The sequence below is a fragment of the Streptopelia decaocto genome, assembly GCF_964273445.1.
Source record: "Streptopelia decaocto genome assembly, chromosome: 17".
Lineage (NCBI taxonomy): Eukaryota > Metazoa > Chordata > Aves > Columbiformes > Columbidae > Streptopelia > Streptopelia decaocto.
In genome coordinates, this window is record NC_138672.1 from 3,611,850 (window position 1) to 3,628,022 (window position 16,173).

The window sequence follows — 16,173 nt, forward strand, 5'->3', positions numbered from 1 at the left end:
CCTCCCCACCCCTTTGCTTTCTCCTCCTCCTTAATTATGGTTTATACAACATTACGAGGTGGGTTCACTGAAAACCGTTTATCATCCTGGCGATAAAATCCCTTTAATCCCCAAAGAGATCATTTAGTCATTAGTTTAAAGGGAAGGTTTTTATCTTCCTTCCCACAGGGGGGATCTAATATTTGGAATTAAGCATTAATCAGTTTTGTCTTGATTTGTAGCACGGTCCTTTGAAGAAGGGCAATGGGGAAGGCAGGGTGAGAATGGCCAAGAAAACATTTGTTCAGAAGTGCTGGTGGCAAGCAGCTGGGAGCATCATGCTTATTTGATGCCTTGTGTTTTGTTTTGCTTTGTTAAATAAATGCAATAATTATTTTCTTCTGCAATGGTGCCGGCAAAGCTTTAGACATGGAAGTACACAGGGCTGTTGTACTTGATCTGTGCCATCATACGGGGCTGGGTCTAAGCTTTAATAGGTGCCAGTGTCTTTCTGATCACTTCCATACATGAAAAGCTCTCTGCTCCCGGGGCTTGGTTCACTTCCCTGCACCCCTGGGACAGGGGAATGGAAAACCAGCAACAGGGACCCAATTAAACTTCAAGCAGGAAGAGATGAAAGTCCCGGCTCTGAAATGCAGCAAAAAGCAACATATCAAGCCTACAATTCAGTTCCATGGCTTAGCTTTAAAATATAAGATTTCACTTTTTGTGTAGCCAATTCCTCCTATCAATCAGAAACCTTTAACCAGGAGAAAGAGGTACACGTGGCAGTTTGATGCTGGGTATAGACAGACCAAGTTCAGTGGCCCCTGCTGAGATCCTTTGTCTGACTTCTGTTGCCCCTTTGACATCCCGTGGTTTATTTCTTCTGCATATATTAAAAACCATGGAGCCCTGAAAGCTTATACAAAGCTAATGCTCCTTGTACTGATTCCTTCAGCGCTCTGTATTTTAAAGCCGATTTTTTTTCCTTGTACAAATCTTTAACCCAGCATCAGACATTCTCGTTGTTATTTTCAAGCGCGTTACTGTTCCTAAAGCTTTTGCTAGCAGAGAGAGGGGAGAGCCCTGGTGAAGGGCAAAGGCAGGGAGGGCTCCAAAAACAGGCAGCAGAAAGCCAAACAGCTGGGCTGCTACAGGGCAGGGCTGTAACTCATTTCTTAAAATGCATTTGGCACTTCATTGCAAGGAAACATGTGGTTCCCCACGGTGGTTAAAGCATTACAGCCACAGCCTTGCCAGGAGGGCATGTTTTTATGGTTCGTTCGATGTTGTTACGCTGTAGATTGGAGGGAAGATGGATAACGAATTGGTTTTTAAATGTTGTTTCTGGCTCTTTGTGGGTGTCCAGCCTGGCATAATTTTCCTCCTGTAATTTACACTGTTGAATAATATAAATTTAAATGTAAAAATATACAGGAACTTTAGAAACAGCTGTACAGAAGCAAGGGAAAACTGTACCAAGTCTTGGCCAGAGCTGGGAGCAATGGAAAGGGACTTGGGATCAAGGGGCAAAGTCTCAAAAGTTTTGCTGTCTCGTGATGCTCTGGGGGTACCGATCTATGTGTGGGGTACTCATGGCACGTGGGTGATCCCTGCTGATGTGGTGATGGTGCTGCAGCCTTTGAGCAGCTCATCGAGAGCAGGTTTGGTCATCCCTGTCCAGTACTGCATGGTGCACTTCGACGGCATCCTTGGGCTTGTCCAGCTACTGGCCTCGTTCCCCAAACCCAGCAGAGTTGTTTGATCATAGAATCACAGAACGATTTGTGTTGAAGGGCCCTTCCCAGCTCCCCCAGTGCCCCCCTGCCATGAGCAGGGACATCTTCACCAGCTCAGGTTGCTCAGAGCCCCGTCCAGCCTGGCCTGGGATGTCTCCAGGGATGGTTCATCCACCACCTCTTTGGCCAGCCTGGGCCAGTGTTTCACCAGCAGTGTGAATCTCCCCTCCTTGAGTTTAAAACCATCACCCCTTGTCCTATCACAACAGGCCGTGTAGAGCTGTGTTTGGGCTGCCAGGCCCTGACACTCAGCCGCAGGAGTGAACCCACACGCGTTGCTGCAGGGGCAGGAGCCGTGTTTGCAGCTGAGGCACAGGCAGGGCTGTGTGCTCGGTGCTCTGCAGCTTGGCCTGAAGACCCTTGGGTGGTGTGAGACACCCGGTGCCTTGTGCCACCTGGGTTGTTATCCAGCACAGGAGCACCCGTTTCCTCCTGCTCTTCCGTTCCGCTGGCTGCAGCTTGATCTTTTCCCATTGAACTCCTCGTGCCACTTCTGTTGGCTTTAATAAGAGAAGAATCTTTATATACCAGAAGCCTTTGCTGGGCTCTGTGTTAGACAACGGCCATTAGGGACAGGAGCCTTTTATGTGTCCTGGCCCTCATCTAGCTGGGGATCTTTGAAGGTTTGAATTGTTATGAGTCTAAAATAGGACATTCAGGCTGAAGAACGGGTATTTTTTTCTAGCTGTTCTTTTCTTGATGTGCCTTGCTATGAAAGTGATGGAATGAGTTCCTGTCAGCTGGTTCATTTAATGGTGAAGAGAAGCTGGGAGAGAATTCAGAGAAGGGAATGGAGCTGGTGAGGGGCTGGAGCACAAGTGTGACGGGAGCGGCTGAGGGACCTGGGGGTTCAGCTGGAGAACAGGAGCTGAGGGGAGACCTTCTGATCTCTGAACTGCCTGAAAGGAGCTTGGAGCCAGGGGGGGTCAGGCTCTGCTCCCCAGGAACAAGCACCAGGAGCAGAGGAAACGGCCTCAAGTTGCGCCAGGGGAGGTTGAGGTTGGATGTGGGGAACAATTTCTTCCCCAAAGGGCTGTGGGGCATTGGAACAGGCTGCCCAGGGCAGTGCTGGAGTCACCATCCCTGGAGGGCTGGACAGACATGGAGGTTGGACTTGATCATCTTGAGGGTCTTTTCCAACCAAAATGATTCTATGATTCTGTTCTCCAGGGTGCAGCTTCTTCTTATAGAACCCACACACCCTGCTGAGGGAATTGTACCCTCTCCCAGCATCTTTTGTCTTTTCTCCCTGTGTTGTTGCTCTATCTCTGCAGATGTTGAACCTGTTTGTGGCTGTGATTATGGACAACTTTGAATACCTGACAAGAGACTCTTCCATCCTTGGGCCGCATCATTTGGATGAGTTTGTTCGTGTCTGGGCTGAATATGACCCTGCTGCCTGGTATGTATGCTGTTAAACATGGAGAAATGGATACACATTGTGTGTAAATACCATTCCTGTGCCCACTAACAGCCTGTTCTTAACGTTAGTCCAGCTCCAGAAAGAAATCTACTCCAAAGCTTGAGGTAATGTTGGAGGTAATTGCTCCAGCTTAACTCACGGTGTGATGGAGATGAACAAACCTGATGTCATTACAAGGGCGTTTCCTTCATATAGACACGAGATAGATATAAAGAAACAAACCAGGAGAGCAAAATGCACCGTCCTTCCCACACACATGGCCAAAAATTAATAGGTTAATTTCAAATTATCTTGGCTAAATGGCTGAGCAGAAAAGATGTTTTGCATTTCCAGAAGCTTTGATTGCCTTTTGTTTCTGCATCCCGGTTCGGAGACAAAAATATGCTGAATTTCTTGCCATTGGCAGCACTTCAGGTAACTTGGGAGGCCAAGCCTTGTGATACCTCATTCGTGCAGCATTTCTCTCCCAGTTTAGAAGCACCTTAATGGTTTCACAAATCCTTTGCAAAGACCTGAGGGCACACACACATCAAAATTCCAGTTTTCAAGGTGCTGTCTCTCCTGCTGTAGAAGGAGATGATGAGCCCCACTGCTTTGCAGATGACTCAGGTGCTGCAGACCCAGGTGTATCATTTGCTCTCACCCACCTGTGAGGCAGTGGGGAGTGACCTGGTGTTTCTCAGCATTAGGGTGGTTTGCTGAAAATGTGTTTTTTTTAAACAGACATTTCTCATCAAACCCGATGTTTTGCTCTTGGAAGCCTCCTTGTAATGACATCAAATCGGAGAGGGGAATTTTGTTCATATTTTAGCTTTTGGACTTGCAGCTGAAACATAAAATGTGCAAAATATAAATAAGAAGAAAATGCGATAAGCCGAGCTCTGGAAGCATTTCAGTTCTCAGGGAGCCTCTGATAATATTTTCCTGAAATATGAGTGTGCTAAAGGAGGAAATGATTTTCTCACAGCCAGACGGTGAGGTGTTTGGTTTTATGGTTTTATCTCTTTGGTTTTCGTTATTCAGACTCTGGAGAAGGGGCACTGCTGGGGCCAACGTGACTGCTGAAGCATTTTAAGGAATTTTTTAAAAATAAGGGGATAGCTTTGACCGGTGATCACTTGTAGGCTGACTTCAGTATATCACTTGTTGAGGGTTTATGATTGCAGAGTGACAATAAAACCCTGGCAGATGTGTTGTTAACCTCCTCTTCTCCCTCCCTTTCGCCCTTTTGTCCCTCCCTCTCCCCCTTCCCATTCAAGACAGGCCATCGGGAGGGAAAGAAGGACAGAGAGAAGAGAGTTGGAAAAATTAAAAATGTTTTACTAATACTACTAATAAGAATAGAGAAAATAAAACAAAATATACAAAACCAATCTTGAAAGTCCCAGCAACTGCAGAGCCGGCAGCCAAAGTCCTGGACTGGACTCTGCAGCCAACCGGAGCTGGATTCAGTCTCTCTCTAGGCCTCAGTTCGCAGGAACGACTCCCAAGGTCCTCTCCTAATGTTTGCCATAAGGAAAAGGGAAAAAAAGGGATGAGATCCTCGTGATCTCCCACTTTTATATGAAGTATTCACCTGAATGGAATGTTACACACAGTTGGTCAGTTTCTTTGTTACCTGTTTCTTGTTGCCCCTCTCAGGAGATGTCCATCCATCCTTATCAATAACTTCCCATTCCATTGCTATGTTTACCAAAACATGTATCTGCTTCTCCAGGAAAATGCAGCTCATACAAAGCTTTAGCTGACAGGCAAATTCACTAAAAGAGAAACTTGTTTTTTAACAAAACCAGGACATCACTTTTCTCCATTACCCAGAGAAAGCTACTGCACAACAGTCCTGCTTATTTTCATTTCTAGATGCTCCAAGATACAGGTCACAGTAATTTCCTTGATATTCTGCAGCTTTGGAATTTGCCTGATGGGAGACTGTTTTTTTTCATTTAAAGCTCTGCTGATTTCATATCCATTTTCTTCCCTACGAGCTGCTCTGCAATGAATCTCCTCTGTACTCGTAATGAAGCTGCCTCCAGCTCCTCCAATCTTTTCACTCTTTTGTTTCCCTTCAGTAGGGACAGATGCAGAAAGTGTTTGTATAATCAGCAGCTCAAACTCCCCGCTAGGATGCAATTAAACCGCTTTAAAATCTCAGTTAAATTGATTTAGGCTAACTTTAAATGTAAACCTATTCCAAAATGCCTGCGTCTCTCTGAACTGTGTGTGATTTTAACTAGCTCAAAGCCACCCCTACCATGAGCCTGCAAATATACACCACATAGACTAGGAGCTTGTAATCTCCAAGCAGATTTTCATTACCACATGCTTTGTAACACAGACAAGTCCTTTGTGGGTATTTGGCAGGCAGTAAATAGCTTTCCTTTTTCCTTCCCTTTTTCAAATCTGGTCCTATCTCTTACCACTAGAAAATCTCAATGAGACCGAAAACTTGGGGAGTGCCCCTTCTCCCCTTAAAAAATAATCTTGCCTCTGATTAGCGTCTGGGAGGAGAAACATACCTGCAAGGGAAAAAATAGTATCAGTGTTCTTTTTTAATGTTTATCTGTTCAGGAACTTTCCACCCGTAAGAGACACAAGCATTAAGTTTACAGAATGATTTGCTCGCTCTGTTAACTCTGAGCGCAGAGGTTACGTTTGTGAGTCACTCGGGGCCCAAACCTTTTCACTTCTAGAGCCGTTAATACAGAATATGTCATATATTAAGATCCTAATTCTGTTTTTCTCTAATCTTGTTCCCGTTTTGCTCTGGTGTGAAGCTGTTGATGTTGGCCAAGTGACCAGGGGCAGAACTGTGAACCAAAGGACAGCCAAGACATGATGCTCAAGGCTTGATCCTAAAACATGGGCACGTTCTGGCTTTTCAGTGTGTGAATAGTCCCACTGAAATCACTTAGGTTTGCATAAGTAAGACTAACATTTCCACAATTTAAAAGTAATCTGAAGTGCATTCACTTTTTAAGGCCAGAACAGATCTTTTGATCATTTGGGCTGAACTCCTGTGAAGCTCTGGACATGGTATTTCACAATAGATACCCGTGGACTGAGCTTAATAATTTGTTCTTTTAAGGAATGGCTCCCAGCAGTGCACCCCGTTTTGATCCAAAGACAAAGGATCCAGTTCTTATTCAGCTGTTTGTTCCACAGGTTGCTCAAACTCATTGAAAGAAAACGTCGATCTAATTTTTGTTTCCCATGTCAGCCGTCTCCTTTTAGCATTTCAGCTCCCAGTATACGGATGTATAGGGGAATGATAAATAATCACCATCGCATAATTTGAAAGAAAGACTTAGTGTTTGTCCACTTTCTGTAGCTTGACACCCTCGATGAAAGATGCTGCACGGCCAAAGAGTACAAGTGTTGTTATACTTTTGTTATATAGATAATATTTTAAGCATAATGTGTGTGGCTGTTTCCAATGTCATCTTTGTTTCTGTTACAAAATCCAACTCACTCTAAAGTTTTGTGGGGAAAACCATTCAAAAGGAAGTAAAGCAAAGCAGCTAGCAGTTGTTGTAGATGTGTGACGCTCAGGAGGGGTAAGTATGTGGAAGTTGTTGGATTTAGAGCTGGCAGAAGCCTCAGACTCGGATAAAGAGAGAGCGAGAGAACCGGGATACACGCAGCGGTTTGGTCCAGGGCTGTGGTTAATGAGTGAAAACACTGAATTTAAGGATGAACAAGGAAAGAGAAAGGAAAGAGAAGAAAATTGCATTTCTATCCACTGTTATTTTTTCAAGATACGTAGAGTGAGTGCTTTAAGTCTTTTGTGTCCCCCTCCCCAGTGCACACCCCTTAGAGGTTCTGGAAATGCTGGTCCTGCCGTCCCATTCCATCAGTTGCTCCCGGCAGCACCTTCAGTGGGCGGGAGGACATGCAGGTGCTTCCAAACCAGAGCTTTTTTCATCACTTCCTGGGAGAAAAGGGGTGCTGATGGAAAGGAAGAAAACTCAGAGAGATTTAAACAACCAGGGAAGGAATGCCTGTTTGTCATAATTTGCTGCCATGACCTCCCGGTGCAGTTTATCTGTTGGTTTTCAAGCCTTCCACGGACTCTCAGAGAGCTCAGAGAACTGCTGATTTATATTTTCTACACTCTGGTTTTACAAAACCATTCTAAAATGTCAGTAAACTTCTCGACTCAGTTAAACCAATATACTTTTTATAACCACGATTAGGCCTGCAGCCAAGACTTGCACAGTTCCATTTGGTCTGTTTCTAAATTAATAGTTTTGAGTTGATTGCGAAGACTTTGAATAGACCTTAATTTTTCACGTCCAAAAAAGCAGTAATATTGAAGGAGACATTCCAAAATATTCCAGCCTTCTTTATATAATGTACCAAAATAAACATAACGAAGCTCAATCATCTCATTTTTCTTTAGAGGTCACTTTGAAGTTCAGCGCAGCTCTTTTTGTACATGATTTGGTTACTTACAAAAGATTAAGAAATCTAATCCTGCTGTTAAATTAGCTGAAAATATTGTTGGGAGTTAATGAGGTTGACCATAAAGCTACCTCAAGGCACCTAATTTCACCTCCTGGTAACGAAGGCTGGATTTTCCCGGTGCCGATGGCCAAGACAGCTCTTGAAATGGCAATTTCTGGACTTGCAGCTAATTATTTATTGTCTGTGCCACAAAGTACAGCTCTGCTGGGGTTATGTAGGTGGGAGCAGTGGAAGGCGGAGGTGCCCGAGCTCTTTTGAACCAGCTCATTTGAATCCCAGGAATAACCCAGCAAATAGGCGATTTGTGTGCTGGGGGCTCTGGTTTTGCTGGGCGGCTGCGGTTGCTGGGTAGGGGCTGTCTGGAGGCGGATGGGAATAAAACGTTAGTGATAAAGGTAACCAGATGCCATGTTTGGAAAGCCTGGCACATGGCACTGAAGGTTTAGCAGAAGAAAACCCAAGGATAGAGCTTTTTTTGAGCAGCTGGAAGTTCTCTCTCTCTCTCTCGGTCTGTGTTAAAGTGCCTCATTCATTGCAAACTCATTTGCTGTCAGACTAACTTTGCTTTTCAGCTCCTTTGGCCCTTCCAACTTCTATTTGCCTGGGGAAAAACTGATTCCTCTCGGTTTTTGCTGTCATAACGTCTGATGTTTTCTTTCCAGTTGCCGGATTCATTATAAGGATATGTACAATTTGTTACGTGTAATTGCTCCACCCCTGGGCTTAGGAAAGAAGTGCCCGCATAGGGTGGCATACAAGGTTTGGAACTTGAGAGGCTCCCTCCAGCATTTTCAGTTCTGGTTTTCTTTCTTTTGACCCCTCCCGAGTGCAAACGCAAATGGTGCGGGAAAGAAACCGTAATATAACTAACCCCTTGCCTGAAAAAGGAATGATTGACTGACTGCCTCCTTTTTCCTCCGTGCATCTCGTCCCCGTCTCCTCCCACACCCCAGCTGGCTGGAGACAGGCAGCTTTATGAGACAGTGAACCCCCCAGCTCCCATCCTGCCGGCTCGAGGTGGGAAGTGTTGGGAAGAGCAGCACAAGCATCATCTCAGCACTTTATATATGCGCATTGGGGAGAAATGTCAGCCCAAGATTTCCAGGGAATAGCAAGTCTGTTTTGTTTGGGCTCCTTAGGATTGTCGCTCCAGTTGAATGACCAATGTTTGAAGCTCTTCCTGAGCTGGAAAGAACATTTGATCTGGGTACTGGTTACCTGGGCAGCAGAGTGGGATGGGAGAGATGAAGGGATGAACTTTTCACAGTGCAACAGCCAGAGGTTGCTTGGGGAGCAACCTGAGATCCTGAGCTATGATGGCCATCTAGTGCAACCTCCTGCCTCGTGGCACAGGAGAAGTACACTGTGCTTGGGAGCCAAGGGGGCAGATTAGGACAGATCTTGCCAAGAAATCAGCCCAGGATGGCGCTGGGCTTAGTGGGGTCCCAGTTACAGGCTGGGTTTTCTTGCAGCCGCTGCATGAAGAGGAGAAGGAGAGGATGAAGCAGGGACAAGGGGAAGCAGCAGCATGGAGTTGCCATGGCTTTTCTCTTTCACTCCAGTCCAGGTGTTTTTGACACCTGGTTGGGCATTAAGAGTTAAAGAGTGTTGCAGAGGAGGTATAAGACCCTGTACCTGTAGCCAGGGAGCAGGGGCAGAAGAGAGAGGCCAGGGAGAAGCTATTGGCTGTAATTACAACTGGTGTCTCTCAGCAGCCTCTAAATTAGCTCAGGGCTATAAAAACCTGGGTGGTATTTTAACTGCATTAGTTACCAAGGACAGGAATAGATGTTTTTGGCTGGGTAAGTTCTCTCTTCCACCCACCCTCTCCTGCATCAATGCTTCACACATTGAGACCCGTGTCAGGGCTGGTGTGTGGCTGCTGGAGCTGTCCTGATGGAGAAAGCGGTTTTGCTTGACTGCTTAGGTCTCAGTTTCCCTCCTAGTATAGTGGAGATGCTAATATTGTCCTGCTTTTCCAGGGGTTAAACATTAATTACTAATAGGCCACAGTATACTCAGGTCTCCTCAGGCGACCGGTAGCAGTGATTTGCACAGTATAATTAGCAGGCAGCTCACTCGGAAAACAGAATGAGATTGTCACCGTCATGTTCCCAGTTTCAGTAGTCAGAAAACGGCAAAGCAGGAGAATTCCTTGTGGTTTCTGCATCCCTTGTTTTTCAGAACAGGATTTTCTTTGTCACCAGTGTGCTCTGAAGGTAGATGCCATCAGTATGGGCTGTTCTAAGCGCTGTTTCCCAAATCGCTGCAATTCCCAGTTCCCTCTAACATGTAGGACAGCCAGCTGCCCCCAGAGACAGCCAGGTGACATTGGCTTGATGAAGGAAGGACCTCATCAAATGTAAGGGAGAAACAGATGCCCCCTTCCACCACCTTCTTGCAAATCGAGTGCTGGGCTCTGATTTTGTTAAACCTGGATTCAAGCTGGCTGAGGTTTTGCAGAATTGCACCCTCAGCTTGGAGTCAGAGCAGTCCCAGACACACCAGGACTGGCTTTTTGCTTCTCTCACAGCCCGTAGGCTGAGCTGCAAACCCAACTCTTTATTCACTGTGGGAAAGCTGAATACTTTTTCGAAGCCCCGTCTCTCCCTGTCCCATAACTCTGCCTACCAGCCCTCCCTGGCATGGTGAAACAGCCCCTCCATCGACTGGTTTGGGGGGGCGAGAAGGGGCAGCGTCCCTCCACCCCCGCAAAGAGCAAGCAGAACCCGAGCCCCCCACACCCCTCACCCCAGCAGGGACATCAGTGGTTCCCCGCAGGAACCCGGGGGCAGCTCTGGATGTCCCAGAGGATGCGTTGGGTGTTAGAACAGCAACGGCAGCCGAGAAACCTTCCTCTTCCCCCACCTCTTCCTTTTGCTTTCCTGAGAAATCTGATTAACCGGATCTCTGTTTTCTTGTCTGCTTCCCCTCTTCTCTCCTCCTTTTCATTTGCTCCCTTGTGTTGCCCTTTTCCCCATCCCCTTCCTCTTTTATTTTTTGCCCCCTCCCACCCGGTCTGGTTTGATTTCTGTGTTCTCTTGCTTTTGCCTCCCTCCCTTTGGTTCCCAGCGGGCGCATCAGTTACACAGACATGTATGAGATGCTGAGACACATGTCCCCACCTCTAGGCCTTGGGAAGAAATGCCCGGCTCGCGTTGCCTATAAGGTAGACCAACCCCCTATAGAAACTCCTGCCAAACCACCAGCTTTTTGTGCCGTGGCTGAAGCGAGCGCTGGTTTTCTGTGACTTTAGTGTTGTTCTCCTGGACTTTTCTGGTGCTTTCTCTGCTTTCCAAGCAGATTGGATTTTGAATCTTCTGCTTTTCTTTTTTATAACCTTTTTTTGGTCTTTGAAACTATGGCACGTCAGTTTGTCTTTCTAACTATGTCTCCGCTATCTCTATCAGTGTTTCTATCTCTCCTCTCTCATTCTGCTTCCATTCAGGCTAATTTGTGGAAGGAGGGTGCTAATGAGCAAATTACCCCACCAGTATGATCTCCATTTATCTTCCTACAGCTCTTTGACTATCTGTTTCACTAGCCCTTCAGTAGTATGCTGTTTTTTCCCCCCTCTCTTAATTAGATCAGAGTAATTAGAGTAGGCAGTACTGTGGGAGGTTGCAAGCTATTAAACAGAGGCAACACCAGAAGGGCTCCTTAAGCACCCTCGTGAAAGAAATTATTTTAACCGAAAACATTTAAGACAGTAAGATGAAAAAATCATTCAAACTTATTGTTTATTGTGAAAAACTTTGCAATTGAGCCACAAAAACGTGTTGTATCCGAAAGGCTGCCAGCTGCTGCCTTTCAGACGCTGCCTGATGAATGCGGTGGAAACTCAGAGAGACGCGGAGTTAAATCACGGAGCAGACCCAGACTCCAGGGAAAGCCCATCTTGGTGCTTGGAAATTTGCATTTGCAGGGGCGATTCCTTGGAAGCTTTTAATGTTCAGCCTCACGGTTTTGGAGGGAAGAGGTTTCTCATAAGCATTTAGCACTGGTGTGATTGAGCATCCATCAAACTCAACAGGGTTGGGTTTTTTTGCTGTTGGCCTCATTTCACCCACCACCAAGCCTAATTACCACACTGTGCTTGGTGCAGTGGTGGATCCAGATCACAACATCCCCTCCAACAGTGCTTGTTCTTTCACTGAGGCCATGTGAAAACAAGATTTTGCAGAGAGACTCAAGCTAAACCCAAACCTAGGCCTTCTTTGTGTAAGGCACTTAGAAGCAAGAAGAGCTTAAGATACAGATTCCTACAAGATCCGTCCTCAGTTTGTTAGGATTTAAAATAAAAATTAAACATATCCTCAAAGCTAGCCAGTTTGATCTCTTTTCTGTATTCCTTTTGATTTGTTTCTGGCCACTTCGGCAGCTGCTTTAAAAGAGCATCTTGGTTATGAGCAGTTTGTACCCCCCATTCCCTAACTCAGCTTGAGAAACCCAACCACCTCCAAATGCCAGCTCCCAGGTCTTAGCTGCTCCGGTTAGATGGGTGGATAGATAAACATTTATATGGAGATGGCAATTATCCACGGAAACCCAATGCTTTTAAAGCAATCGATGGCTCCTTTTAGCACCTCTGAGTTTCCACTGACTTCAAACGGAGCCAAGTCCCCGCGGAAAGGCCGGCAGGAGGTGTTGGCAGCCAGAGCTGCTCCGCGGTCACACCTGTGGACCAGAAACATAAAGCATTTTTTTTTAATCTTGTACAGTTTAAAAAGGAAGAAAATAAAAGGAGAAAAAAAAAGCGTATGTGTTAAAATAGGCATTTTAAGCAAGCCTTTTGGCTGATTTTCTAGCGTGGTGTCTTCATGCCCCTATGTGATGGTTGCAGCAGATTTTCCCCGGGCAGAGACACAGCAAATGTCCCTTCCCTGGTCTGTCTTCTCCCTGCAAGTTAGTTGGAATCTAGTTTAAGTCATTTGCCTTTACAGAACAAATCCACACAACGTATACACATATGAATGATTTATTTTTAAAATACAGACTCCTGATTTTTTTTTTTTAAAGACCTCTTGAATTTTTTACCCATCTACTAAGAAACCTCTAACAGGTGTCTGTGTATGGCTGAACCACAAGTAGAGACGGGTTCAAGTCAAACAGCTCCAGCCTGGGCTGAACATCACATTTCTCTGAGCTTGTAGGTGACCAGATTCATTTTGCATATTATCAGCAAGCCCAAAACTACAGAAATACAGACTTGAGACCAGATCTGAATTTTCCCCAGGCTGTAAGGCTGCAGCTTGGCCTGACCCCCACTCCAACTGCGGCTGCTGATAAATCTGAATGCTCATGGGGACACAGGACCCATTTGTGCTCCCTCCCTCCTCCCCTGTGTGTGCAGCGCTAGGGACAGCACGTCCATGGGGACAGATTGGTGCTGAGCATCTCCCCACATGCGGGTCACAGCATCTGCTGGGTGTCCCCCCATCCCAGTGTCACTCTTGCTGTCCCCCACAGTTGATGGGACACTTGGGGAGGACAGTGCAGCCCCCCCAGCCCGAGCAGAGGAACAACGACCCCTCGTCCTGCAGCCGGGACTCTGTCTCTGTTTCTGCTCTCTGCCTCTGAACCAAATACTTTTTTTAAAACTTCACTATTCTGTCTGGCAAAAGGTCTTTTGCCCCATGCCCTCTTTCTTTCCATATACGTTTTTCCCAGTCCTTTCCGTTTTGTGTGGTTTTCCCTCTGTCTTTGTGTCACCTTCTCAGTACGTGCACACTGTCATTTCGTTTGGAAGTTGCCCTCTTTGCAGCCTCCTCAGCTCCTGTCCTTCCTGTCTGCTGTTTTCTGCTTCCCCTCTCTCAACTCTTCTCCTTGCTCAGCATGACCAGCCTCTGCGTTTGGGGCGCGTTGCTTGCTGCTTGCCCGGTGGTGCACGCGTGGGGTCCAGGAGAGCTCTGTCCTGCACTGGGGGGTGAGGAAAGGGGCTAAGAAATTAATCTTAAAACCACTTTTATCTAGGCAGATGAAAAGAGGGAAGAAAACCACTCTGACTTCGATTTGGTATCTTGTTTGCTGGTCCGTTTTCAGATGAGACTGGTGGTGTTTTTCCACTCTGTGGTCTGTATTTTGTAGTGAAGGGTCCTGGGGTTTATATGCTATTCAGTAGTAGCAATAGAGCAGCAGCCAGCTTTGCTATCACCTGGAGTCAGTCCATCCTTTGCACACAGAGCTTTGGATGTGTCTTTAGATCAAATGGCAGAAGGAGATGCCCGTGATGCTGCTAAATCCCTCTTTTTGGCAGTAAGATGCTATTGAGATATCTTGGAGACATCTGCAAGTGTGGGTCTGAGGGTGTGATTCTTAGGAACAATATGATGCTAGGAGAGGTGATAACCCAAACCTTTCCCCTCTGCTCTCCAGAGTTATCTTTTTACCTTCTTCTCTGGGGACAGGAGAAGTCGGCATTACCAGCAGACACGTCTCCAGCTCTGTCCTAATTCCAGACAAAGCCCTGCTGGGATCTGCAGGGCGATGCTGGCAGCTAGAGGTGGCTCTTGACTTAATTTTGTGATTGTTAGTGCTGTCAAGCACGGTTTTGCACACTCTAATTCATTGCAGGGCTCAGGAGGGCTCTGGCTCTCCCTTTAGCACCTCCTGACATGGCCAAGATTCCTGGATACGTGGTGGGGCTGATCTTGGAGCTGGGCTGGCTCCCCATCCACACCAGGGCTGCACCTCACCTTGCCCATCACTGCTATGTGGATTTTAAAATCCAAATTAGGTCCCTAAAGGCTAAACAAGAGTTGGAATGGTCCGTTTGCTATAGCTGCCCAGCCTTGCTGCCTCCTCTGCACAGAGATTGCTAGACAAGGAGCAAGATTGCACCTACTGTGGGTAGGATGGCAGGTCCAGGGGTGAGCCAGAGCCCACGTTTTGGGGCACAAACGTGGCTCCTCTGCTGGCCAAGGGAGGGGGAAGGTCGTGGCCAACCTCTCTGAAGGCAACAAAAGAGTTAAATGAGAGTAGAATAATTACAACTAGGTCGGGGTGAATTATTCATATAATAGCAAATAATTTATTCACCCAACTCAGCCTCATTTCCCACAAGCAGTGCTCCACTGTCCTGGATTTATTCGCGGTTGGGGATTATTCCCAGAGCAGTTGTTGTCCCAGGGGCTGCGCAGGAGCTGCTGATGGGGTGCTCTAAATAATTCACATCCACCGGGGTGACAGTTTTCCTGGCGTTCCTGGCTCCATCTGCTCCTCGTCCTGCTAACGTTCGGACCAACAGCGAATAAAATCTACAGTGCAGATATTTCTGCTCAGTGCTCACTTTCTGGGTCAGGCTGGGAACCAGCAGGAGACCTTTTATCCCGGCTTTTGACACCAGGATGAATTTTCCCCCAAGTTCCCTGCCTATTCGGACATTGTCCAAGAAGTTTCGAAGCAGAAGATCTGCAGAAACCAAATGCTGAAAGGGCATAAATTCTGCTTGACACAAAGATTTGCTTTCTCCTTAGCGATGTCTTTGTTATTTGCAATTGAATCGCTACTAGAAGCTGAGGGATGCCTGCACCCCTCCTGACCACACAAGTAACTGAAGCAAAAAGTGTTAACTAACCCTGGCTGTAATTGGTGACTACCTCGTTATCTGCACTGAGTTAATTAGGAGACTCTAGAGACAATATTGCAGCTCCTGCCTCTGGGGCCTTTTCCTGCAGAAACATTAACGAGCTCCCTTGGCCCTTGCTGGGGAGGGAGATGCCTCCAAATCAGCCTAATTAAAACCAAGGGCTGGAGGAGGGATCCCCCGGCGCTGTTGGGAATCAGGAGCGGGGACTCCATCTGCCGCTGGTGCTTCTCCTCAAACCCTCCCCAGGAAAACAGAGACGAAGGGAGGAAGAGGAGGATGAAGAAGAGCAGCACGGGGAGCCCTTTCTTGTCAGGTCTGAGCGCTCAAGAGGGATTTTTACCTTTATTTCCCTGCTCCTTAGTTATTATTCACCTGAATGCCCCTCATTTGGAATCGTCCCAGGGCACCCCAAGCGATGCTTTTTATTGGTGCAGGGAAGCATTGGGTTCCCTGCCATCTGTATCGGCAGGCTCGTGCGTTTTCCATCTGGGGTTTAGAAAGATGGAAAATTATCCAAATTGGTTTTATTTTTTTTTAATCAAATTTTTACATCATGTTCCAAAGCACAAGGAACTGCTAAGGCATGGCCTTGAAGTGCAAATCAAGCCAGAAGAAACAGTTTAAATGGGAGAGATGTTAATTTTACTTTAAACTGTGTAAAGGCTAAACAAATGCTTGAGGGTTTTTTTAACCATGTTGTTGCCCATGCTGTATGAAAACATCGAGATTTTCTCTTATATCATGATTAGGGATGTTCTTCACTAATTTTTCAATTAGCGGGTTTCGGTCAATCAGAATATTTGACACTGATAAATTTTACCAGTTTCAATTGGATTCCACTTCCTTTTAAATGGGTTGTAATGAAATGGAAGTTAATTAAAATATAGGTAATATTATAAAGTAGCCTTGAAAGGATT

General features: G+C 46.3%; 1 protein-coding gene across 1 annotated transcript in view; it reads left to right on the forward strand.

The window, feature by feature from the left end:
- The window catches only part of LOC309447442 (voltage-dependent N-type calcium channel subunit alpha-1B-like), a gene marked incomplete at both ends in the record, with an annotated part of 271,855 nt that overhangs the window by 239,001 nt on the left and 16,681 nt on the right, over positions 1–16,173 (forward strand). The window contains 2 exons of the mRNA XM_082068050.1: positions 3,056–3,183; positions 8,331–8,427. Coding sequence (XP_081924176.1) covers positions 3,056–3,183; positions 8,331–8,427 — 225 coding nt within the window. The remainder of the gene's footprint in view (positions 1–3,055; positions 3,184–8,330; positions 8,428–16,173) is intronic.